The 27,141-nt window shown below is 39.3% G+C and overlaps 1 protein-coding gene across 2 annotated transcripts in view; it reads left to right on the forward strand.

Annotated features, from left to right (window-relative positions):
* Positions 1-27,141, forward strand: part of SPATA6L (spermatogenesis associated 6 like) — a gene marked incomplete at both ends in the record, with an annotated part of 43,876 nt that overhangs the window by 5,271 nt on the left and 11,464 nt on the right. The window contains 4 exons of one of the 2 annotated variants that reach the window (XM_080708842.1): positions 3,538-3,586; positions 12,859-12,900; positions 22,815-22,939; positions 25,752-25,829. In XM_080708842.1, coding sequence (XP_080564968.1) covers positions 3,538-3,586; positions 12,859-12,900; positions 22,815-22,939; positions 25,752-25,829 — 294 coding nt within the window. The remainder of the gene's footprint in view (positions 1-3,537; positions 3,587-12,858; positions 12,901-22,814; positions 22,940-25,751; positions 25,830-27,141) is intronic. The other variant, XM_080708843.1, reaches the window with a different exon arrangement.

A 27,141-nucleotide genomic window follows, 5' to 3' on the forward strand; every position in this document is an offset into this window, starting at 1 on the left:
CCAAGCTACACACCCTCATCCCTATTTTTTATTTTTTATTTTGAAACAGGGTCTCACTAAGTTGCAGAAAGCCTCACTACGTAGCTGAGGCTGGCCGTGAAACTACGATCCTCCTGTCTCAGCCTCCCAAGTACTGAGAATACAAGCATATGTCACCAAGCCTGGCTCCATTTTTCTTTCTTTTCTTTTTTTGTTCCTTTTTTTTTTTTTTTTGGTATGGTGACTGAATCCAGGGGCATTTTACTTCTGAGCTACACCCCCAGCCCTAACTTATTTTTTGTTTTGAAACAGGGTCTTGCTAAGTTGCTGAGTGCCTTGCCAAGTTGCTGAGGCTGGCCTTGAACCTGTGATTCTCCAGTTTTAGCCTCCCAAGTATTGGTATTACAGGCGTGGGTCACCATACCTGGATCAGAATTTACATCTCACATTTAGATATTGGAAGAAGTGAAAAAAAATTATAAGAATCTAAAGAGTACATAATTAATTGTACAAGTAAAGAATGATAAATCTGTAAATGACCTTGGTGGAGTCATCTAGTTCATCTTTCTGGATTTATTGAAAAAGAGGCTGAGAGTCACTTTTTAGACTCCACCACTGAGATTTTGAAAAGCTGTACATTTGACAGCTTGGCGTGGTGGCACAGGCTTATAATCCTAGTATTCGAGAGGCTGAGACAGGAGGATCATGAGTTTGAGGCCAGCCTCAGCTATTTAGTGAGGCCCTTTGCAACTTAGGGCTGGGGGTGTAGCTTAGAGGTAGAATGCCCCTGGGTTCCATCCCAAATGCTTCAAAATAAATAAATAAATAAACAAATAAATAAAATAAGCTGTACATTTGAAAGCCAGGTGTGGTGGCACACACTTGTAATCCCAGTACTTGGGAAGCTGAGACAGGAGGATGGTGGCTTCAGGGATAGCCTCAGCCCCTTAGTGAGGCCCTCCACAACTTGGTGAGACACTGTTTCAAAATAAGAAATAAGAATAGGGCTGGGGGTTGTAGTTTAGAGGTTGAATCCCCCTGGGTTTAACCTCTAGCACCGCAGAACAAAGCAAAACAAACAAACAAAAAAAGCTGTACATTTGAGATTACTAGTCAAAAATGCCAAAGAATCATTTTTTCTTTTTATGAAATGAAACTAAGCCACTGTTCTCTTATGAGTTGTTTGGGTTCATTGTCTAGCTCCCTCCCAGTCCGTTCCAGCTCTCTTGCATTTGTTCCATTCTCTTGTTGCAAAAAAAAAAAAAAAAACAAACAGCAAATAGCAGCAACATTTTAATTTGTAGTTCAGAATGGAATGCTTCAAAGCATTTAGATAAACACACTCCTTATAAAAATTTTATGAGCCACTATGTTTGAACTGTTCTTGTTGCTCGTTTCCCCATGGTCACACTTAAGAAAATCCTTAGACATGGGGATATTGGTGTCCTGGGACTAGCATACAAAAGCACCACAAACTGAGTTCCCTAAGCAACACATTTACTGTCTCACAGAAGGTAGGAAAGGCCACTGCCTCTGAAGGCAGTAGAGAAGGGCCTATTTGAGCCCTCTGTCTCAGCTTCTGATAGTTCCTTGGCTTATGACAGCATCCAATATTTATGTGACCATTTATTCTTTTCCATGTGCCTGATGTTTTAAAAAAAATTACCCTGGAGAAGCCTCAGTGCTTTTAGTTCCTCCGGAAGCAAACTGAACTTCAGTATAAACGGCACAATGAAACTGGAGACATTACTAATCAGAAACTACCAACTCTCCTCCACCTAGGGTCTTTCCACTCTAACCAAATGTCTTTGCTTTCTTTCCACGTCAGCCTGTAGAAGCTCACTGCCCACTTTGTGGCAATGGAACTCTCTGAACCTCTTATGATTTTGAGTGCTGCCTGTTTGAACTTTTTTTACAGTACAGTAGGAGTGATTGAATCCAGGAGCATTCTACCTCTGAGCTTAAAATTATATATATATATTTTTATATAAAATTATATATATATTTTTTATATAAAATTTTTATATAAAAATATATTTTTTTGTTGTTTTGAAACAGGGTCTTGCTGAGAATCTCATTAATTTGTTGAGGCTGGTCTCAAACCTGTGACGATCCTATCACAGCCTCCCAAGTACCGGAGTTACAGGAGGGTGCTACCACACCTGGCCTGCTTGGTTTTTTTGTTTTTTTTTAATGTCATTCTTTGCTCAACTAAAACTCTTTTGAATTTATTTCGTGCAAATTTTTTTTTCTCTCAAGACTTCTGTGATAAAATACTCCTTTTCAAAGGAACACTAATCATAGTAGATTAAGGACCCAACCTATTCCAGTATTATGACCTTATTCTAGTTTAACTAATTATATTAGCACTGACTCTATTTGGACATAAGGTCACATTCTGGGACACTGGAGTTAGGACTTTGACCTGTGGGTTTTTGGAGGGGACACAATTCAAATCATAACAATGAGTGAAACAAAGGGTGCAGCCATTAAAATAACTTAGGTAAAAATAAAGTTACCCACATTTGTTTAATAAGTTCAAGTCAGTAAGACAAAAAATGGATTATAGGGGACAGCCTCCATTTTTGTTCTTAAAACTGACCTGGCTTTTGACCCAAGAACAGAATTTTAACCACATTTACATTTATTTTATTTTTATTATTATTATTTTTTTTGGTGGTACTGGGGGTGAAACCCAGAGGTTTTCTACCTCCGGGCTATACTCCCAGACCTTTTTTATATTTTATTTGGAAACAGGGTCTCACTAAATTGCTAAGTAGCTGAGGCTGGCTTCGAACCCGTGCGATCCTCCTGTCTCAGCCTCCCAAACGCGGGGATTACAAGGATGAGCCACCACGCCAGGCCCACGTTTACATTTAAATACCACCTAAATCAGAATTTCAAAGCCTGAAATTAAATTCTGCTGAACATTTTTTTTAATAAGTTTCTAGAGTGCAGTAGGAGATGCTTTTTACTTGATATGCATTTTATTTCAGCCTACTCCAGAACCTTTAATGTTAAGGATAAAATACGCAAAGTCTAGAGAGAGATATCATAATGTTTTTCTTGGCTTCATGATACACTTAAGAGTCCCTCTGGGTTCTGTGAGGGTATAACTGCTGGTAGTGAGCTTTTCTTTTGTGTTACACAAAGGCAGAATTTCTATTTATGTTTCCTTCTTGTATAAGCAGTTGTTTGGGAAGAGAAGTCATTCATTCAATTAATATCTAATGATTATTTGTTATATGCAGAATGTTTTTCTAGGTACTCACAACTCAGATTGATTCAACATACACTTAAAAAAATAGCAGAAGTAGGTCAGGTTGATGACATTGTTAAGCATGTGGTAGACTTAGCTAACTGGATTTCCTTGCACCCATTATTTTGTAGCCCGTAGCCACATTAAAAAGTGCTTAAAACCGCTTCTCTTGAGTCTTAAAATGTAATAGGGCTGGATTTTCCATTTCTTAGTTATTTGGAAAAATATACTCTACAGTTTCTGTAAGTACCTATTAATAAAACATCAAACATTTTTATTCCCCATTTTTTCCTCTGTAGGTATTTGAAAATGCAATAGATCCAGGAGCTGTAGCAGAACTTTTAGAAAGTAGGTACTTCTTAAAAAATAAAAAGACTATTGTGTGTAATTCATAGGTATAATATTTGGGTATTTGATATTTTCTAAACTGATACTTCCATGTTGATCTGTGTTTATATTTGAGAGAATCTGGAGTCAATTTTAAATCACTTTTTTTGGTGATACTAGGGATGGAACCCAGTGGCCTTCTACTTCCGGGCTATACTCCCAGACCTATTTTATATTTTATTTGGAAACAGGGTCTCTTAAACCAGCGAGGCTGGCTTCAAACCTGCACAATCCTCCTGTCTCAGCCTCCCAAGCATGGGGATTACAAGCGTGCGCCACCACGGCCAGCTTAAATCATGTTTTTGATTCTGTTAAAACCCTTTTTCTAAATATAGTTGAAATTTTCCAGATAGTATACTTCTGTACACAGACACACATATTACATATTTCTATTATATATTTATTTGTATTTATATATTTATTACTGGTACTAGGGCTTGAATCCAGAAGCCTTCTACCTCCAAGATACAACCCCAGCTCCTGTTTTTATTTTTCTTTACTTTTTATTTTGAAACAGGGTCTTGCTAAGTTGCTGAGGCTGATCTTGAACTTATGAACTTCTAAGTACCGGAATTATAAGTGTACACCACCATGCCTGGCTGATTATTTATAAATATTAAGTGAGAAATTCTATACCTATTAGGAGTCACTCCTTATACCCATCTGGTCTTCCCAGCCAAATGCAAACACCAATATTTCTGTCTCTATAGAGTCGCTTATTCTGGGTATTTCACATAAATATATGGTCCTTTATGATTGACTTTTTTCATTTAGCTTAACATTTCCAAGGCTCATTAATTATATAGCATGCCAGTACTTCATTGTTATGGCTAAATAATATTCCATTATATTAATATGCCACACTTTTTCTATTCAACTATTGGACATTTGGGTTGTTTCCTCTTTTAGTCTATGATATAATAATTATGCTATGAATATTTATGTACAAGTTTTTGTGTCAACATATGTTTTAATTTTTATGGGTCTGTATCATACAGTAACTGTATGCCTACCTGGTTAAGGAACTCCCATACTATTTACCTAAGCAGCTGAATCATTTTATGTTACACAAGTAATGTATGAGCGGTTCATTTTTTTACATCACATCTTGGCCCAAAATTATTATCTGTCATTTTGACTGGCAGCAGTACTGGTACATATGAAGTGGTATCTCGTTATTTTGATTTGCATTTCTCTAATTCTAATGCTGTTGAGTATTCTTTGGAGAAATACCTATTCAGATTCTTTGCCTAATTTTTTTTTTTTTTTTTTTTGGTCGTACTGGGATTCCTGGAAATCCTTCTACCTCCAGGCTGCACTCCCAGACACCTATTTTTTATATTTTTTATTTTGAAACAGGGTCTCTTAAGCCAGCACGGCTGGCTTTGAACCTACGTGATCCTCCTGTCTCTGCCTCCCAAGCGCGGGGATTACAAGCATGCGCCACCACGCCCAGCTCTTTGTCTAATTTTTAATTGAGTTATTTGTCTCTTTTTGAAAATTGAGTTGTAAATATTCCATATATATTTTCCATGTAAGTCCTTAACAGACATATGATTGACAAATATTTTCCCCATTTCTGGATTGTCCTTCACTTTCTTAATTGAATTATTTGAAACACAAAGGTTTTTCATTTTGATGAATTCATTTATCTATTTTTCTTTTTTTGGTTCTACTTTTGGTGTCATATATAATAAACTATTGTTTAATTCAACCATAAATATTTACATCTAGCTGGGCATGGTGATGCATGCACACTTGTAACCTCAGTACTTGGGAAGCTGAGACAGGAGGATCGCAGGTTCATGGCCAGCCTCAACTACTTAGTGAGGCCCTCCATAACTTAGTGAGACTCTGTTTCAAAATAAAGAATAAAAAAAAATAGGTTTGGGGTTGTAACTTTGAGGTAGAATGCCCCTGGGTTCAATCCCTTGTACCACATACACACACAAAAAAAGAAAAAATACATCTAGATTTTTCTTCTAAAAGTTTTGTAATTTTGGCTCTTCTACTTAGGTCTGTGATCTATATTGTGTTGATTTTTTAAAATGGTGTTAGACATGGACCAATTTTCATTGTTTTGCATATGGATATCCATTTGTCTTAGCACCATTTGATTAAGAAAATCTATTATTTTCCCCATTGAGTTATCTTGGCACCCTTGTTGAAAAATCAACTGACTATAATTTGAGTGTTTAATTTTAGGCTCCCAATTCTATTCCATGAGACATATGTCTGTCATTAGGCCAACACACAATCTTAATTATTTGTACTTTGTACTTTGTACTTAATTTGTACTTTGGTGGGAAGTTTTGAAATCAGAAAATTTGAGTTTTCTAGTTTAGTTCTTTTTTTTTTTCCAAGCCTTTTTGTTTTGCTTTTTTTCTATTTAGGGACACTTGAGTTTTCATATGAATTTTAGAATCAGCTTGTCACTTTCTGAAAAGAATTTACCTAGGATCTTAATATCGATGATGTTGAACCTGTAGAACAGTTTGGGGAACATTGCCGTCTTAAGAATATTAAGTCTTTCAGGCATGAACACGGGATGTATTTCCATTTATTTAGGCCCCTTAGGTTGTTTTAAATTTATTTTTCGTGTCTTGTAATTTTCAGTGTGCATAAATTTTCTTAAGTATTTTATTCTTTTTGATGCTATTATAAATGAAAATCCCAAACATTTTATTTTCGGATTATTTTGAGTGTATAGAAATGCAACTGACTTTTATATACTGATGCTGTATTCTACAAACTTGCCAAACTCATTTATTAGTTCCAATAGTTTTTCTTCTTATTGATTCCTTAGGATTTTCTGTATACAAAACTGTCATCTGCAAAAAAAAAAAAAAAAAAAAAAAAAAAATATATATATATATATATATATATATATATATATAGTTTTACCTCTTTCTTTATCATTTGTCTTCATTTTATTTCATTTTCTTGTCTAATGGCCTGTAGCATTTACAGTTCAATATTGAACAAAAGAGATGAAATTGAGCATTCTTCTCTTGCTCCTGATGCTGGGGAGAAAGCCTTTAGTTTTCACTTAATGTTGATGCTACATTTTAGTTTTTCATAGATGCCCTAGATCAGGTCAAAGAAGCTCCCTTCTAGTGCTAGTTTATTATTTTTTTTTATCATAAAAGAAGGTTGAACTTTATCACATGCTTTTTCTCCAACTATTAAGATGATCGTGTGAATTCTTAAATTTTATTTATATATTAATTGATTTTCACATATTGAGAGAATTCTACATTCCAGGAATAAGTCTCACTTGGTTTTGGTTGTACAACCTTTCTGTGTATTGATGGATTCAGTTCGCTAGTATTGTATTGAGGCCTTTTGGGTCTACAATCATAAAGAGATTTTGGTCTATAGTTATTTCTTTTCTGGTTTTGATAATACTGGCCTCACAGAATAAATGGGAAAATGTTTTCTCCTCTTATATTTTTGGAAGACTTGTGAATAATTGGTAATAGTTTTTCTTTAAACATTTGGTAGAATTCACCAGTGAAGTTATGTGGGCCTGAACTTGTCTTTGGGTTTGTTTGTTTTTTGTTTTTTTTTTTTTGGTGGTACTGGGGTTCCTGGAAGCCCTTCTACCTCCGGGCTACACTCCCAGACCTATTTTTACATTTTTTATTTGGAAACAGGGTCTCCTAAGCCAGCGCGCGCGGCTGGCTTCGAACCTGCGCGATCCTCCTGTCTCTGCCTCCCAAGCGCGGGGATTACAAGCGTGCGCCACCACGCCCAGCTTTGGGTTTTTAAAATTACACGTTTAGTCTCTTTATTTGTATTTCTTCAGTCAGTTTTGGTAGTTTGTATCGTTCTAGGATTTTTTATTAATTAAGTTTTCTAGCCGGGCTTGGTGGCGCACACTTGTAATCCCAGCATTCAGGAGGCTGAGACCGGAGGATCACATTTTGCAGACAGCCTCAGCTACTTAGTGAGGTCCTCTGCAACTTAGTGAGACCCTGTTTCAAAATAAAAACTGAAAGATAGGGGTGGGGGTGTAGCTTGGAGGTCGAATGACCCTTGGTTCTATTACCAGACCTGCAAAAAAAAAAAAAAAAAAAATTAAGTTATTTAATTTGTTGGCATAAAGCTTTTCATAGTATTCCTATATACTCTCTTTTATTTTTGGAAGATCAGTGGCAATGTTCCCTGTTTCATTTCTGATTTTAGTAATTCATTTATCTTAATTTTTATTTTATTTTTTGTGGTACTGGGGAATGAACTCAGGGGCGTTCTACCTGTGAGCTACACTCAGCTCTTTTTGTTTTGAAACAGGGTCTTGCTAGGTTGCTGAGAGTCTTGATATATTGCTGAGGCTGTCTTCAAACCTCCTGTCTCAGCCTACCAAAAACTAGGATGCACCACCATGCCCGACTGATTTTAGTAATTTAAATCTTGTCTCTTTAATTTTATTAGTTTACCTAAGGGTTTCTCAGTTTTGTTGATCATTCTAAAGAAACGTGGAGTCTTGACTTTCTCTATTTTTTTTTCTGTTCTCTAATTTTTTTTTTTTTTTTTTGGTGGTACTGGGGTTCCTGGAAACCCTTCTACCTCCGGGCTACACTCCCAGACTTATTTATTTTTTATACTTTTTTAAAATTTGAAAACAGGGTCTCTTAAGCCAGCGCGGCTGGCTTCGAACCTGCGCAATCCTCCTGTCTCTGCCTCCCAAGTGCGGGGATTACAAGCGTGCGCCACCACGCCCGGCTTCTGTTCTCTAATTTATTAATTTCTGCCTAGGAATAATTTTATTCTTTTTGTTTGCTGTAGGATTAGTTCATTATCTTTCTCTAGTGTGTCAAAGTAAAGTAACCTTCACTTTTGTTAATAAATAGTATAATTTATAGTCATATTCTTAAGATTTATGAATTTTGCAACTGAGATTGTACTTGAAAGAATTAGGACCGAGGTCACAGATAATAACACTACAGAGAAAGAACCAGAAGTAAGTAGGTTACATGAGGCAGTGCTGGATAGAGCACAGAGTCAGGAGCAGATTAGACCTCAGGCCAACGTGCCAGGAGGATTAAGGCATTTGAAGTTAGGTACATAGTGAATCTGTGCCTACAGATAGTACAGGCTAGAGGTCACTGAGCAGGTGTTCTGAAACAGAGGGCAGAACAGTAAGACAGTGGTTCAGAGAGTCAAGGAGATAATAAGAAAGTAGAAAGTCCTCAGGAATCAAAGGTTGAGGTAAGGTGGAAGAGTCGGATACAGTACATGAGACTTTGAAAGACTTGATTAACTCACAACAGCATCTAGAGAACCCTTGGTTCCTGTTCATGTCTTCCACTGGAAACTCAGGAAGAGGTGTTGGTGTGGGGGAGTTTACCTCTGGACAGGCAGAGTTAGGGTGCCAGGCGAGGACCCAAGCAGAGATGACCAGTGGTGGGAAACATCACTCAATGTGACCTGTTCATGGAGACTTGAAAGTCTTCAGCATGTAGTTTTTAAATTTTTTTTTTTTTTTTTTTGGCACTGAGGATTGAACTCAGGGACATTCTACCTCTGAGCTACATCCCCAGCCCTTCTAATTTCTTATTTGGAAATAGGGTCTTGCTAAGTTGCTGAGACTGGCTTCAAACCTGGCTCCTGGCTCAGCCTCCCATGTCCTGGGATTACAGGTGTGCGCCACCATGCCCAGCTTTCAGCAAGTAAATGTTAATGAATTCCACAATGAATTAGATGGTCTAGGGAGTGAGAACAGAAAAGGCCCAGACATACCCGGAGCAACAGGAAGGGATAACTTGAGGAAGAGGAGTCTGAGAAAGAACAACCTCAAAAGATCTTCACCATAAGCTGCTTTCTAAGTTATCAGGGCTAATTATATTTCTTGAGCACAAAGCCTGAGCATCTCAGGCAAACATCAAGGCAATTGGGTATAACATATTTCCCACAAAAATGATGCTTTTGGAGCTGGGCATGGTGGCACAAGCTTGTAATCCCAGCATTTGGGAGGCTGAGACAGGAGGATTGTGGTTCGAGGACAGCCTCACAACTACTCAGTGAGGCCCTCTGCAACTTAGTGAGACCCTGTTTCAAAACAAATAATAAAAAAAATACGGCTGGGAGTGTAGCTCGGAGGTAGAATGCCCCAGGTTCCATCCTCAGCACTGAAAAAAAAAAAAAAGATGCTTTTGGAATTTCGCTTTTAAAAAAGTAGATGTAATACCCATTGCACTGCATCTACATTTTCCTCTGAGTCTTTAGAAGCGGGAAGATGAAACATCTGTCTGAGATGAGTCACATCTGTAAGAACACTAGTTTCCTTAAGCCTCCATAAATCCACAAGAAATGACCATACAAGAATCAGGATCTTTTCGTCTCAGTTGCCAAATATTAATCCTGGGTGGTGAACTGAGCAAGAACCATAGAACTGTTCCCCAGATCACTTCTAAGTGGTACACTCTCTCCTTGATTTTCAAAACAACTATGAAGTATGTCATGCCATGCCAGCAGGCAATTAAGAGCGGTAGGTATTTTATAAAGCATCCTAATTAATTAGTCCTGTGGAAGAATGAGATTTTTTCAATGAAGTATCGCGTGGCTGAGAGCACTGACTAGCCCTGGGAGCAGACTCACTGAGTTCTAGTGGAGCTTGGGCACTGTTAGTCCTACAGCCTTGCTGTGCTTTTCTCTTTGAGGTTTAGTTTTCTCATTCATTAAAAAAAAGAGAGGAGGAGAATAGCTGTTATGATGGATCCATAGGGTTCACTAAGTTGCTGAGAGCCTCACTCAATTGCTGAGGCTGGCTTCAAACCTGTGATCCTCCAATCTGAGCCTCCCAAGTACTAGAATTACAAGTGTACACCACCATACCTGGCTGTGAGGATTTTACTTCTATTGCCTATTTTGATATGTTTTTATTTCTATTATTATTTTGTGAGAAATACTCTACTGATGTTTTGTTATATCATTTGTTTTAAGTTAGCTTTAAGATTTGATCTAAAATTTATTTTTGTCTTTTTTTTTTCAGTACAGGGGATTGAAACCAGGGGCATTCTACCTCTGAGGTACACCCCCAGCCATATTTTTTTTTATTATTTTATATTTTATTTTATTTTATTGGTGGTACTGGGGTTCCTGGAAACCCTTCTACCTCTGGGCTACACTCCCAGACCTATTTTATACATTTTATTTGGAAACAGGGTCTCTTAAGCCAGTGAGGCTAGCTTGGAACCTGCGCGATCCTCCTGTCCTCAAGCACAGGGATTACAAGCGTGCCCCACCACGCCTGGCTTTTTTTTTTTTTTCTTTTCATTATTTTAAAACAGAGTTTCACTAAGTTGCAGAGGGCCTCAGTAAGTAGCTGAAGCTGGCAGCTAACCTGTGATCCTCCTATCTGAGCCTCCTAAGTACTGGGATTACAAGTATGTACCATCATGTCTGACTTATTCTTGTCCTTATAGACATTACAGATGGGCTTATTATTTCTAAATGTATTTTGAATTCAACTAATAAAAAGTTACATTTTATATTTAATTTGTAAAGTCATATAGCACACTGTTTTAGGCAAGTCAATTTAGGATAAGAGTTGGATTTTGAATTTGTAAGATGAAAAGTACATTGTTATTTTAGTGCTCTGTGAATACACTTTTTTTTTTGGTGGTACTGGGTTCCTGGAAACCCTTCTACCTGCGGGCTACACTCTCAGACCTATTTCTTTTTTTTTAATTTTGCGGCACTGGGGATGGAACCCAGGGACATTCTACCTCTGAGCTGCATCCCCAGCCGTTTTTATTCTTTACTTTGAAACAGGGTATCACTGAGTTGCAGAGGGCCTAAGGAGCTGAGGCTGGCCATGATCTGTGATCCTCCTGCCCAGACCTATTTTTTAAAATATATTTTTATTTGGAAACAGGGTCTCTTAAACCAGCGTGGCTGGCTTCGAACCTGCGCGATCCTACTGTCTCTGCCTCCCAAGTGCAGGGATTACAAGCGTGTGCCACCACGCCTGGCATGAATACACTTTTAAGAAACAGAATGTTACATGTTTTTTGCATACTGTTCAGGAGGTGAAATACTGTTTTATAATTTAGTTCCTCTTTGATCCTTCAATTTATTAATATCTGAATCATTGTTGGTATGACACTTTTTTTTCTAAGTTCTAGGACTTCCAAAAATATCAAAATTATTTAATACTCAATTTCCTCACATAAAATGGCATGCTATTGATTTATAACCTGTGCATATCCTCCCATATACTTTAAATGTTTTAAATTCATCTCCATATTACTTATAATACCTAATGCACTCAATGCGATGTAAATGGCTACTATTCTGAATTGTTTAGGAGGTAATGACAACAAAGTCTGCACAAGTTCAGTATAGGTGCATTTCAAAAAATATTTTGTTAGTTTAATATGTGGAGCCTATGGATATGGAGAGCCAACTCTATTGTTATTAAAAATGAAAATGTTAAGCCGGGCTTGGTGCCGCACGCTTGTAATCCCAGCATTCAGGAGGCTAAGACCAAAGATCTCGGTTCGCTGACAGCCTCAGCTACTTAGTGAGGCCCTCTGCAACTCACTGAGACCTGGTTTCAAAATAAAGAATGAAAAATAGGACAGGGGGTGTGGCTCAGAGGTTGAATGCCACTGGGTTTCATCCCCAGACCCACAAGAAAAACAAAAAAGAAAGAAAAAGAAAAAAGAAAAAAAAAGAAAATGTTAGCCAAGCATGGTGGCACATGCTTGTAATCCCAGCATCTGGGAGGCTGAGACAGGAGCATCATGGTTCGCGGACAGCCTTAGCTACTTAGTGAGGCCCTTTGCAACTCAGTGACACCCTGTTTCAAAATAAAGAATAAAAAAATAGGGCAGGGGTGTAGCTCAGAGGTAGAATGTCCCTGGGTTCCATCCTAAGTACCTAAGTACTGCAAAAAAAAAAAAAAAAAAAAAAAAATGGGGAGCCAGGCATGATAGTGCACGCTTGCAATCCCAGTACTTGGGAGGCTGAGACAGGAGGGTCACAGATTCACAGCCAGCCTCAGCTACTTAGTGAGGCCCTCTGCAACTTAGTGAGACCCTGTTTCACAATAAATAATAAAAAATAGGGCAGGGGGTGTAGCTCAGAGGTAGAATGCTCCTGGCTTCCATCCCCAGTACCAGGAAGAAAAAAATGAACATGGGATGTTATGCTAACTTTAAATTTAGCATTTAACAAAAACTATGGCAATTTTCTGAAGTCCTAAAATCTATTTTTTTCCTCTTTAGGCTTCCTGACCAGGTTTGAATTAATACAGCTGGTGCCTCCAGGTAATGTGCCAGAAAATGCATTTCTAAATTCGTTCGTTTTATTTTAAAAGAATTTTGGCATGACAAAATGGGGTACTGGTATGCAAATGCTGTGCTTTTAAATAACGTATCACTTTAAATCTTTATAGGTTTATATGAAATATACTTTTTTTCTCTCCCAGACTATTGATATTTGTCCACTAATTGTAGAATATTCTTGTCTCCCCAGAAAGAAACTCCATCCTCATGACCAGTTATTTCCCATTCCCTCCTCCTTTTGCCCAGACCACCACTAATTTATTTTCTGTCGCCATTTTATTTGTCTGTTCTGACATTTCATATAAATGGAAAAATATACTATCTGGCCTTTTATGTCTGTTTTTCTCACTTAGCATAGTGTTTTTAAGGTTTAGCCATGTTGTAGCATATATCAGCTTGGATTCCCTTGTATGCCCAAATAATATTGTTTTGTACAGATATGCCACATTTTGTTTACCCATTTGTCAGTTGATGAACATCAGTTGATGGAAATTGTTTCCACTTTTGGGATATTACGAATAAGACTTATGAATATTGATGTACAAGTGGTTTTGTTTTTACTTTCAGTTCTCTGTCAGATGATAAGTCAAACTTTTTTTTTCAGTACTGGGGATGGAACCGAGGGGCATTCTACCTCTGAGCTACACCTCCCAGGCCCATTTTTTATTCTTTATTTTATTTTATTGTGGTACTGGGGGTGGAATCCAGGGGCTTTTCTACCTCCCGGCTATCCTCTTAGACCTATTTTATATTTTATTTGGAAAGAGGGTCTCACTAAGTTGCTGAGAGCTTCACTAAGTAGCTGAGGCTGGCTTTGAGCCTGTGCGATCCTCCTGTCTCAGCCTCCCAAGTGCTGGGATAACAAGTGTGCGCCACCACGCCCGGCTTTTATTCTTTAGTTTTAAACAGGGTCTCACTGAGTTGTGAAGGACCTCACCAAGTAGCTGAGGCTGTCCGTGAACGGCAATCCTCTGGTCTCAGCCTCCAGAATGCTGACAAGCATGTGCCACCACGCCCGGCTGATAACTCAAACTTTTTGGGGATTGCTATGCTGATTTTTGTCATTGCATTTTTAATGGTTGGATAAAATTTTTCAAAAGAAGAATATTCAGTGATGTGTAAAAATGATGAGAGATTCAAGTTTCATAACCCATAATGGAACTTTTATTGGAACATAGTCACACTCATGCAAATATTGTTTATAGATACTTTCATGGTACAGTGACAGAGCTGAGCAGATGTGACCAGATGACCTGCTAAGTCTAAAATATTTATTGTCTGGACCTTTACAGTGTAAGTTTATGACACATGGGACTCTAGGTTCTAGAAGGAACCTATTTTGGGGTCTTTGCAGTAGGTCTCGAGGTACATAAAACCTGAACTGCTTAAAGGATGGGACCTGGCAGTTCTCATAAATAGTCTCTCAGCACGCGCGTGCGTGTGTGTGTGTGAATGAAAATACTGAAACTATGAATTTTATTTAGATTGCAGCACAAATAATTTTCTTTTGTTATTAGTTTTCCTTCATTTTATGTCACTGTTTCATTGTCTTTTTCTTAACACATATTGTATACATTAATGGGATTCACTGTGATATTTCCATACATGCGTATAGCACCCCTTATACCATATCTACTCCGTTGTAATCATTTTTCTACATTTGCATCCACTTTTCTTTTAGTTTCCACGTACAAAAGAGAATGTGTGGTACTTTTCTTTCTGTGTCTGGCTTATTTTGCTTATTTTCCATCCATTTTGCTGCAAATGACAGGATTTCACTTTTCTTTATGGCTGAATAATACTCCATAGTGCCATTTTTTTTGTTGTGGTACTGGGGATTGAACCCAGAGGCATTCTACCTTCGAGCTACTCTCCCAGCCCAATTTTATTTATTTATTTTTTAGGTTGATGAGACTCTCACTACTTTCTGAGGCTGTCCTCAATCCCTGGATCCTCCTGTCTTAACCCTCAGGTATTGGGATTATAGGCCTGTGTCACCATGTCTGGCCATAGTGCCATTTTTGATACTATAAAGAATTTAGTTATACACATGTTTTATTGGGCTATAAGTATATCCATAATATTTGGGGTTTTGGTAATATATAATATATAGTTTAAAAATGTATTTTTTCCCAATACTGAGGATTGAACCCAGAAGCATTATACCTCTGAGATACACCTCCCAGCCTGATATTTTATTCTTTATTTTGAAACAGGGTTTCACTAAGTTGCAGAGGGCCTCACTAAGTAGTTGAGGCTGGCCACAAACCCAGATCCTCCTGTCTCAGCCTCCCAAGTACTGGGATTACAAGTGTGTGCCACCACACTCAGCTTATTTTGCCATATTTTGTGGCTCCTTCTTTTTAAATATGGTTTTTGACAATGGTGACGCACACTTGTAATCCCTGTGCTTGGGAGGCAGAGACAGGAGGATCGCACAGGTTCGAAGCCAGCCGTGCTGGCTTAGGAGACCCTGTTTCCAAATAAAAAAATATAAAAAAATAGGTCTGGGAGTGTAGCCCTGAGGTAGAGGGCTTCCAGGAACCCCAGCACCACCAAAACAAACAAACAAAACCAAAAAAAAATTTAAAAAAATTTATTTCCTATATTATGATTTGTTTTCTTTCTTTCCTTCAGCATGATCATATCCTTACTTGTGAAGTAATGTCTGGATGTAAATATTGCACTTTGGTATACATTCTTGATATTTTTTACCATAATCTTTAATCAACTGTGGTCAAAACTATATATTCTCCCCCCCCCCCCTTTGTACTGGGGATTAAACCTAGGGAAGTACTACATTTTTTGGGGGGGGTTTGGGGATGGAACCCAGGGGCATTCGACCTCTGAGCTATACTCCCTGCCCTATTTTTTATTCTTTATTTTGAAACCAGGTCTCACTGAGTTGCAGAGGGCCTCACTAAGTAGCTGAGACTGTCCGCGAACTGCGATCCTCTGGTCTCAGCCTCCCGAATGCTGGGATTACAGGTGTGCGCCACCACGTTTGGCTCGAGAAGTTCTACTTCTGAGCTAGGTCTCCAGCCCTACTTTATTTTGAAACTGGGTCTCACTTAGTTGCCGAGGGCCATACTAAGTTGCTAAGGCTAGCCTTGAACCTGTGATCCTCCTGTCTCAGCCTCCAAAGTACTGAGATTACAGGCATCTGCCACTGTGCCTGCTTATTTACCCCTTTTTTTTATTATTATTTTGATAGTTTTTTCTTCTTAAGAGAGCATGAACCAGGGGTGGTGATGCACACCTCCCAGTACTTCAGAGGTTGAGAGGAGGATTGCAGGTTCAAGACCAGTCTTAGTAACTTAGCCAGGCACTCAATAACTTAGTGAGACCCTGTTTCAAAATTAAAAATAAAATAGGGCTAGAGATCTACCTTAGAGGTAGAATGCCTCTGAGTTCAACTCCCAGTGTCTGTTCCTCTCCTCTCCTCTCCTCTCCTCTCCTCTTCTCCCCTCCCCTCCCTTCCCTCCTTCTCCTTCTCTCTCTCTCTCTCTCTCTCTCTCACACACACACACGCTCAGCTACAGAGTGGGGACTTTGGAGGCTTTTAAAATGAAGACCATAGCCCTTCCCACAATTGGATAGCACTGGAGCAGGGCAAGGGCCCTAGGAAAGTGGTGTAGATCTAGGCTTCTTTAGTTTTTTCTTCTGCTTCTAGGTTCTTTGGCAAAGGCAGCCCCTGGAAACAGACAACCTCCTCACCCTCTCTGTGAATCTAGGGATAGACCTTCTCAGATATATTATTACTTTCTTAGGTAGACAGAACAGAGTAGATGCCTCTTACCTGCTGTTCAGAAATTCTTACTGAGGGTTTTTCAGCCGAAAAGTAATGGGATAAAATCAGGCCATTGGTTTTTTTTTTTCTGTAAGCTTTTTTTCTTGCTTGACCCAATTTTATGTTCAAACATATATTACTGGCAACTGGCAAGTTACATTTTAGTATGCTAATAAGGAAGAAATATACTCATTTTGGTCTTTTAAAATTTGCATGAATTAAAATATTACCCCAACATGTAAACACCTCACTGTAAAAACTAACACAGAAGTAGATAAAAAGTCAAAAGCCCCATTCAGCTACTCACCACAAATGCTTTATTGACAATTAGCAACATTAAAAGATACACAATGTTGTGTATCTTTTTTAGACCCTTTAAATTGTAGTTGGTATATGTAATGCATTTAGTATATTCAACTAGCCCTAAAATAGCACATATATACACCTATATACAATATAAACATGACATACAGACTAAACTATATACAGATGGGCATGCATTGAATAGATATATTTTATAGCTTGCTTTTTAAAATTAAACACATCTTGGACTGATGCATGTTGTCATGTGACCAGAAATCCATCTGTGAGAAGGTTGCATGAATAGTTGTTTGAAAATAATGATGATTGGTTATAATTCACAGATGTGAAATGGGAGCCTTATCATGATTGTTTTCTCCCCCCCCCACACTTCTCCAATTTCAGTGGGATTGAGTTTGAATCACTCAAAATAACAATTTCACTCATCTTGAGATGCCGTGGATGATTAATCCATTAATGTGTTCAACATAAGTTATCAAGGGCTTATTTTGTACATGGTCTGCAGCGTGCCTGTCTTTCTGTATGATGACGGCGGCACCAGACACACAGCAGTAGCTGTGGGCCCTGATGATTTGCTGGTCCTTGATCCTGACTTTGTGCTCATAATCTCATGTAGACTGCATTGTGAGGCCAGATGGGCCACATCTGGGTCCTCACAGGTCAATTTCTTCATTCGCTCATTTGTTCTCTTTTCATTTTGCCGTCAATAGTACTTCGTTGTTTGATCATTTTTGCAGCACTTTCTTTTTGTGATACTGGGGACTGACCCCAGGGGCATTCTAGTTCCAAGCTACACCCCCAGCCCTACTTTTTATTCTTTATTTTGAAACAGGGTCTCACTAAGTTGCAGAGGGCCTCACTAAGTAGCTGAGGCTGGTGGTGAACCTTGGATCCTTCTATCTTGGCCTCCCAAGTACTGGGATTACAAGTGTGCGCCGCCACACCCGGCTTTTGAGACACTTTCAAACACACTTATAAGCAAATGACATTTCAGCATTACATTAGGAATACAAGTAATGGTCCTCAGATTTGCACATGGCTTTACTGTTAATGAATGAAGAAGTCAAGTGAGTTTGCTTCCAATAAATAAAGATCCCCTCCTTTCTTCAGTTTACAAATGTGGGAAAAAGTGATGGACACAGGGGGGCAGTGTAATCCTGTTTGACATTGAGCTCAATGCTTCGTCTTATTACTCTCCTGAGTAAATACCTTCTCTTTGGAATGAGTCACATATATTCAGTATAACTCTAAAATCTTATTTTAATGGCACCTGTTTGCTTAAACAGAGCTTGGTTTTACACTTAGACAGTAGCATTCACTAGGTGTCAACAAGGACAGCCTCTTGCCTCAGGTGACCTGGTTCTGAATTCTGACCTTGCTGCGTGGCGACCTGACAGGCGTCTTGAGCTCTCAGAGCTCCTGTCTCCTTGCTTGGAAAGAGGGAATCAAATGAGATCCGCTGCCGGGTAGCATATTGCCAATTCTGACGTGCACTATAAATGTTAGATATCTCTTGAACCAATGTTGTTCTTATAACTATTATTTTTCTTGGCTGGGTGTGGTGGTGAATGCTTATAATCCCAGGATTCAGGAGGCAGAGATCGGAGGATCACGGTTCATGGACAGCCTCATCTACTTGGTGAGGCCCTTCGTAACTCAGTGAGACCCTGTTTCAAAACAAAAATAACAAGTAAAAAAAGACTAAAAAATAGGACTGGGGGTGTAGCTTGGAGGTAGAATATTCCTGGGTTCCATTCCCAGTACCATGAAAAAAAAAAAAAGAATAAAATACCTATTTTTCTTAAAGCCTCCTTTTTTCCTCCTTTGGGGAGAAGCTGCTCATTGATAGCACTGATGACATTACTGTGTATGCCATTAGACTATTGGAAATAAACTTCTTCCGGCACTCACTTAACCTAGGAGACTGGTTTAGCCTAAAAAGGCTTTGGCTTCAGCGTCTCCTTGGTATGCTGATATTTTCACGCTAGGTGGCAGTCTGGGTATCTGGAAAATGATCAAACCAGAGAGACTATATTAAGAAGCTTCATAGTTTCATAGCTGGGCGTAGTGGTACACACCTGTAATCCCAGTACTTGGGAGGTTGAGACAGGAGGATCACAGGTTTGAGGCCAGCTTCAGCACCTTAGTTGAAACCCTCAGTAATTTAGCAAGTATCAAAAAATACAAATAAGCCGGGCGTGGTGGCGCACGCTTGTAATCCCCGCGCTTGGGAGGCGGAGACAGGAGGATCGCGCAGGTTCGAAGCCAGCCGCGCTGGCATAAGAGACCCTGTTTCAAAAATATAAAATAGGTCTGGGAGCGTAGCCCGGAGGTAGAAGGGCTTCCAGGAACCCCAGTACCACCAAAAAAAAAAAAAAAAAAAAAAAAAAATACAAATAAAAAGGGCTAAGGGGGGAGATCAGAAGTAGAATGCCCCAGGTTCAATCCCTAATACACCTCTACCCCCCAAAAGCTTCGTAACTTACTTTCTTTTTTCTGTGTGGCCCTGGGGATTGAACTCAGAGGCATTCTACCTCCAAGCTACACTCTCAGCCTGATTTTTTATTTCTTATTTTGAAACAGGGTCTTACTAGGTTGCTAAGAGCCTTCGCTAAATTGCCGAGGCTGGCTTTGAACCTGCGCTCCTCCTGTCTCAGCCTCCTAAATACTAATATAAATACTAAATACTAAAGCCATGCCCAGCTCTCACAACTTTCTATTTTTCTAGCCCTGTTTCAGTCTTATTTTTTTCTTGTTGCTCCAAATAAAGTATATAATCTCGCTTCCATTTCTCTGACCTCTTACTTTTAATCTAAATTCTTGCTAAGTAGAGGAAGAGTAACTTAGTAGCTATCATTTTAGATGCAGTAACAACTATCCAAAAAACATAGTATGAAAGGACAAAGGACGAGGGAAAAGCCTGCTGTGCAGACTCATACTGCCATCTAGGCGATTGTTCCAGGAGGAACATAAAGACATTCACAGGGACTGGAGTAATGCCAGGACCACTGTGGGCTGGTCGTGATAATGGCAGGAAATGGCAGACCCTGCTTGGCACATCATAAATGTTTGTCATTTGCTACGTTGGCCCTACGGAAGAGACTGAAGTTAAGGAGTTTATATAACTTGCCCAAAGTCACATGGCTGGTAAATGGAAGAGCAGGAATTTGAACCCAAGTCTTACTGACTCTAGGGCCCATGAAAGATGTGTACAGTGTGGCCCCTTTTCAGACGTGATTGTCTTGGGTGGGCCCTGTACTTGTTGAACTGCCCTGAGTTCACACCTTTCTAGAGACAGCCCTGCCAGCTAAGAGGTGGGGGCCAGAGACAGATATAGTTGTCAAGACCCTGCACCCAGTGACAAACCACCTCCAGCCATGTCCCACCTCTGAACCTTGCCAAAGTGGGAATCATGTTTTCAGTACCTGAGCTTTTGGGGCGATTCCAGACCCAGGACATAGCACTCTGCTTCTGACCCCCCAAAACTCATGTCCATCTCATAGTGCAAAATGCATTCAGCCCATCTCCAAGAGTCCCTGTAGTCTTAATAGTTCTAGCATTGCTCAAAAGCCTATGTCCAAAGTCTTCTCTGAGACCCAAGGCAAACCCTGATCTGTGAGCCCTATAAAAAATAAAAAAAAAAATCAAGTGGCACACTTCCAATACCCAGTGGCACCAAGTAAACATTCTCAACCCCAAAGAGAAGAATAGGGGCATAGAAAGGAGGGAGATTGAAACCTGCCTGGCAGGGCAAATGTTAAGTCCTGTAGCTCCACATCCAGTATTCAGGACACCTGGCAGTAGAATGCGATTTCCACAGGGCCTCAGGGGCCATCCTCCTCCCACCTTGCTGCTTGCAGCCCACATGGACACTCTCATTTCAGACCTGACCTGTAACACCAGAAAAAGTCAGTGCTTTCAGGGAGTATTCAGGAAAGCAGATAACAAATCAATACAACAACAACAACAACAACAACAACAAAAGTTAGTGATATGCTGAAAAAAAAATAGGGTGGTAAAAAAGGCAACATTCCTTTGGGTTGAGTTGCTAATTCTATGATGAGATAACATTTAAAGCCTGTCTGTCATTTGATGGGAGGGAGACAGCTAGTCAAGGATATAGGGAAGGAATGCTCTAGGGGGCAGAGGAGGGTAAAATTCCAACATAGAGAGGGTAGAGAGGCAAGCATGGAAGCAGGGATGGAAGGGAATGGACAGATGAGTGACGAAGAGGTGATGAGAACCTTGATGCTTCAGAGTTGTGAAGGCCGGGGGAAGTTGTTTATAGTTTACTTAATATGATGTGAACCCCACTGGAAGGTTTTGAGCAGATACAAGGCACAGTCTGATGTATTTTCTCCTTTTACTTTTTGTGGTACTGGGGATTGAAGCTTTTGTGGTACTAGGGGCATTCTGCCGGTTACACTCCCAGACTTATTTTTATTTTTAAACAGGGTTTTGGGGGGTGGGGGTTCACCACTGAGGTTTCATCTCAGGAGCTGTTGTCCTATGAGAATCAAGATCATCTTTTGGTGTTGAATGTTTTGCAACATCCCTTTTATCATACTGAAATAATAGTCATGATTATTAATGAGCCTACACAAATCACTACAAAGATCAATATAATATTCTAACTGTAATATAAAGGAGAATAAAAGGATAATGGTTTATATAAAAATATATGCACATCAATACATAAAGTTGAGCATAATGAAGTTTTTTTTTTTTTTTTTTTTTTTGGTGGTACTGGGGTTCCTGGAAGCCCTTCTGCCTCCGGGCTACACTCCCAGACCCATTTTTTATACTTTTTTATTTGGAAACAGGGTCTCCTAAGCCAGCGCGCGCGGCTGGCTTCGAACCTGCGCGATCCTCCTGTCTCTGCCTCCCAAGCGCGGGGATTACAAGCGTGCACCACCACGCCCGGCCATAATGAAGTATTTAAGTGTGACATGGTTTTCCAAATGCCAAATAGGTCTTGATCACGATCCAAAACAATGCAAAGTAAAATTGTTCCTTGGTTTATGTGATATACCTGCATTCTTAGAATAGTAGGTGTATTTTAAAATCATGAAAAAAACCTTTGTACTTATATGCAGCATGGATTTAAGTTCTTGGCTCAGTCAGTGGTCATCAAAAAAAATTTTTTTTTTTTTTTTGCCTGAAAGAATGTCTAGTAGCTAGTAGGGTTTTTAGAAAGTCATGCAGGGTAGGGAAAATTATTCGATATACAGGAGTGTTTGTATACCACAAGGCACCCTAGTACCTCTGGCTCCTACCCTTAAAATGTCCTCACAAATGTCCAGAATGTCTCTGGAATGGATACCACCCTTACCGAGAACCACAGGTCTAGGTGTTCTCTGGTCCAATGGCACCTCTACATCACAGACTCTGAACCCCACCCTAAGCCACCACCTTTGTATGAACAGGGGCAGACATGCTCCCTCTGGGACCTGACCCATGTTTTTCCTTAAGTAAAAATTTGGTGAAGGAAAGAATGGATAGATAGATGGATGGATGAATACATGGAAAGTAGGGTTTTCTTTTTGTTCTATTTTATGATACAGCCCTTTAATCTCTTTTCTTTATTACAGCTTGAGAAGGCTGTTAACAATTATTGAAGAGATTTTTTAAAAGTAGTAGAAATTATTTTCTTCTTAAATACAAGTTTTGGGATCAAAATATCTATTTTTACTCAAGTACCACTCTGCTGCTGTCTGTCTGAACTTTAAACTTGGGGAGAGTATAGATACAAATGTTTGTGCTTTTTTTTCTCTTTTCTGTCTAGCGTGGGAAGAGTTAGCCTACTATGAAGAAAACACACGAGATTTTCTTTTTCCTGAGCCCAAGCTCACGCCTTCGCACCCTGGGACACATAGGGAGGTGCTCATGAAGACAGCTGTAGGTTTTCCAGTAAGTGACCCTGCACTTCTGGGCTTCAATTGGGAGAGAAATTCTTGGGATATGAACATTTTATTCCTGAAAAGGTTGATAGCTTTATCTTTCTTAGACCCCCAGTTGCGTTCAGCAGTCCTATTTAGATGCCCAGCTCAAGATATCAAATTCCACTACTGTTTTCCACTACTGATTAGAGTGGTAGAAATCTCATTATCAAATCAGGCCAAATTATTGCCATATTCACACTATTGCATAGCTATAAAAAGGTTGCTGGTTCAGTTTTCTCTTAATACAGATTAACAAAATAGTCATAGCTATTATGACTAAATAGAGAAGCAATAGCAGGAATGTATCTCTTTTATCTTGTGCGCTCAACTTTTATGCATAATATTTTTCTCCTAACAGTTCTCAAACTAGCAAAATCAGATATTATGGACTCCATTTTACAGAGGGACAGCTGACAGAAGATCACTAGTTCATATTACTGGAGAATCTTTTTTTTTCACTACTGAGGATTGAACTTAAGGGCATTCTACCTCCAAGCTACGCCTTAGCCCTATTTTTATTATTTATTTATCTATTTATTTATTTAATGGGTCTGGGGATGGAACCCAGGTGTATTCGACCTCCGAGCTACACCCTCTGCCCTATTTTGTATTCTTTATTTTGAAACAGGGTCTCACTAAGTTGCAGAGGGCCTCACTAAGTAGCTGAAGCTGTCTGAGAACTTTGATCCTCTGGTTTCAGCCTCCTGAATGCTGGGATTACAAGCATGCTCCACCACGTCTGGTTTATTCTTTATTTTCTTTTATTTTTAATATTTTAATTTTTTTGTGGTACTGGGTTGGAACCCAGGGACATTCTACCTCCGAGTGACACCCCAGTCCTATTTTTTATTCTTTATTTTGAAACAGGGTCTCACTAAGTACCTGAGGCTTTCTGGGTCTGTTTTATCTCACTTATTGTGATGTTCTCCAGATCCATTCATTCAAACTATATTTTAAACCGTTTGTAAAGTGACAGAGGGGCTCATTTCCTCTCAAATGTTCTAAGGCAAAACGAAACCAATTGCCAAAGTTTTACCAATAGCTCAGGTTCATTGTGTGGTTACCACATGCCAGACACAGGGCTGAGCTTATTACATGCATTATCTCATTATCTTGTTCAGTCTTGAAGACCTGTGAGGGCCTGCTATTATTTTTCCCATTGTATGGATGGGGAAACTGGTGTGGAGAGTTTAAAAAAACGTACCCTTGCCGGGTATGGTGGCTCACATTTGTAATCTCCGTACTTGGGAGGCTGAGACAGAAGGATCATGGGTTGGTGTCCAGCCTCAGCTATTTAGTGAGGTCCTCTGCAACTTAGTGAGACCTTGTTTCAAAATAGAGAGTTAAAAATAGGGCTGGGGGTGTAGCTTGGAGGTAGAATGCCCCTGGGCTCAATTCCCAGTTTTGCAAAAACAAAACAAAAACAAAAAAACGAACAAAAAATGTACCCAGAGCAGGGCGTGGTGGTGCACACTTGTAATTCCAGTACCTGGGAGGCTGAGACAGAGCAGAAGGATCTTAGGTTCGTAGCCAGCCTCAGAAACTTAGTGAGACCCATTTCCAAATAAAAAAAATAAAATAGAACTGTGGGTGTAGCTAAGAGGTAGAATGCCCCTGAGTTCTATCCCCAGTAGAAAAAGAAGAAAAAAAAAAAAAAGAAAGGAAAAGGACTCAGGGCAAGTAGAACTGGTGAGTGATCTTATGCTTCAGAGTTTGTACTCTCAGTCACTGTGCAATGTGCAATGAGGATTCTCTTATATTATTTCAGTTCACTCTTCTATAGGAATTGAGACTGAATTATATGTACAGATCAGATAAACTATTCACTTTATTCTCTTTTGGTTTATCAATTCATTAATAATTAGATTATTTTCTTTACAGAAGTGGGATTTTGTTTGCATTTCCATATATAATATATATAAATCAATCAATTAATTTATTTATTTCTCACTTGGCACCTTAACAGACTTTTAGATGGTGTGGTTCTGAGCAAATTATAAGTATCAGTTAATGATAGAAAATAAAGTGGGGAATAATTCTGATGAACATGAATGTTTGATATAATATATAAAGCAAGTTTCTCAAAGCAGTTAAGTAGGAAAGGAGGACCTCTCCCCATTCCTCCTTTAATGTAATCTCACTCAATTCCATGGCCCCATGTATTAGATGGAGTAGCTAATAGAATAAACGCTGGGGCCAGAATGCCTGGGTACAGTTACCAGCTCTGCCATTACTAGATGAACACATTACTTAAATGGTATCTTAACGTTTAGTGGTGCATGCCACCAAAAGTACTTGGGGGGCCAAGATGGGAAGATCATAGGTTCAAGACCAGCCTCAGCAATTTAGAAAGACCCTCGGCAACTTAGCAAGGCCCTGTTTGAAAATGTGAAACAAATGGACTAGGGTTGTAGCTTGGAGGTAGAATACCCCTGGGTTTGATCTCCAATATTAAAAATAATAAAAAATAAATAAGCAAAAAACTCTGTTTCTTAACTAAAAGGAGATGCTATTAGGACCTACTTCATGGGATTGTGTCAGGATGAGATAACACATGCACGATGCACAGGCTTGTGTCTGGTAACATAACACATACTATACAAGTGTTTAAAGTGTTTAGTATACAAGTATTTAGTTTTCCACTATTTTAGTTAATATGTGTTGTTTCTACTAACCACAGAAGAGCAAGTAGATTCTTGTATGATTTCAAGTAAGGATCATGTGGGAAAATAACTGTTTTGAGTAATCTTTCCCCTTCTTTTATGCTGTTTTATTTTTAGGGCATTGTTCCCAAACTAGAGTTTTCTACAAGGACAGCCATCCGAGAATGTGTGTCTCTGCATAGAAACAGATTTCTTGTAAGTATAATAAAAAAGCAGCAATAGAACTGAAAGCGTTTTACTCCACAAATTTAAAGACTGATTAGCCTGAACTCACTTTACCAAGTTTAGATGCAACAGAACAAGTAGAAACCTGGAAAGTTTTTGGTAGGTTTGGATTTCTGAATTGTAATCATTTGCTCAGCTTATCGTATTAGGGAAAGTATGTTTGGCACATACTTGGTACGGTATAGTTGGTACAGCAGGGTGATTCAGACACTAAAATTCCAGGTGTGATATAAGGAGGCTAGTTAGTTATTATTATATTACTTTCCCTGGTCTTATGAACAGCAGTGTTTGCTTCTTTCTTTTGCTGAGGCCAGCCTCAGAGTCGCATCTGTGGTCCATCTGGTGAGCGTGAAGGGTGTTAGGGCAGCCGTGCTCACTATGCTAAACCCCTGTTTCCAAATAAAGTATAAAATAGGTCTTGGAGTATAGCTCGGAGGTAGAAAAGCCCCTGGGTTCCATCTTTAGTACCACACACAAAAAAAAAAAAAAAAGAAAAGAAAGAAAGAAAGAAAGAAAGAATAAAAAATAGGGCTGGAGGTATAGCTCAGAGGTAGAATGCCCCGGGGTTCAATCCCCAGTACTGCAAAAAAAAAAGGGGGGTGCTGACAATATAGCTTGGGAGTAGGATGCACATGGATTCAATTTCCAGTACCAAGAATGAATGAATAATAAGTAAGAAATAATGAACTATGGGTTAAAGAAAACTGTGAGAAAGGTTACTTATTTATGCAAATCTATCACCTCTTTCAGAATAAATCCTAATGGAGACCTGCTTTTCTCTCTCTTCTCCCCCTCTCCTCTCACCCCTCTCCCCTCTCTCTTCTCTTCTCTTCTCTTCTCTCTCTCTCTCTCTCTCTCTCTCTCTCTCTCTCTCTCTCTCTCTCTCTGTTGTTTGCAATACTGGAGATTAAACTCAGGCCCTCACACACAGCACTAGGCAAGTGCTCTATCACTAAGCTGCATCACCAGCCCTGTATATTTAATTTTCAGACAGGGGCTTGCTAAGTTTATCAGGTCAGCCTCAAATTTAGAATCCTACTTTCTATAAAAGTAACTGATATAGCTGGGCGTGGTGGCGCACACTTGTTGAGACTGGAGGATCACAGTTAGTGGACAGCCTCAGCTACTTAGTGAGGCCCTCCGCAACTCAGTGAGACTCTGTTCCACAATAAAGAATAAAAAATAGGGCAGGGGGTGTAGCTTGGAGGTCAAACACCCCTGGGTTCCATCCCCAGACCCACATACACAAAAAGTAACTGATATAGAAAACTTACTTCTGAGT

The sequence above is a fragment of the Muscardinus avellanarius genome (assembly GCF_963383645.1).
Source record: "Muscardinus avellanarius genome assembly, chromosome: 13".
NCBI lineage: Eukaryota > Metazoa > Chordata > Mammalia > Rodentia > Gliridae > Muscardinus > Muscardinus avellanarius.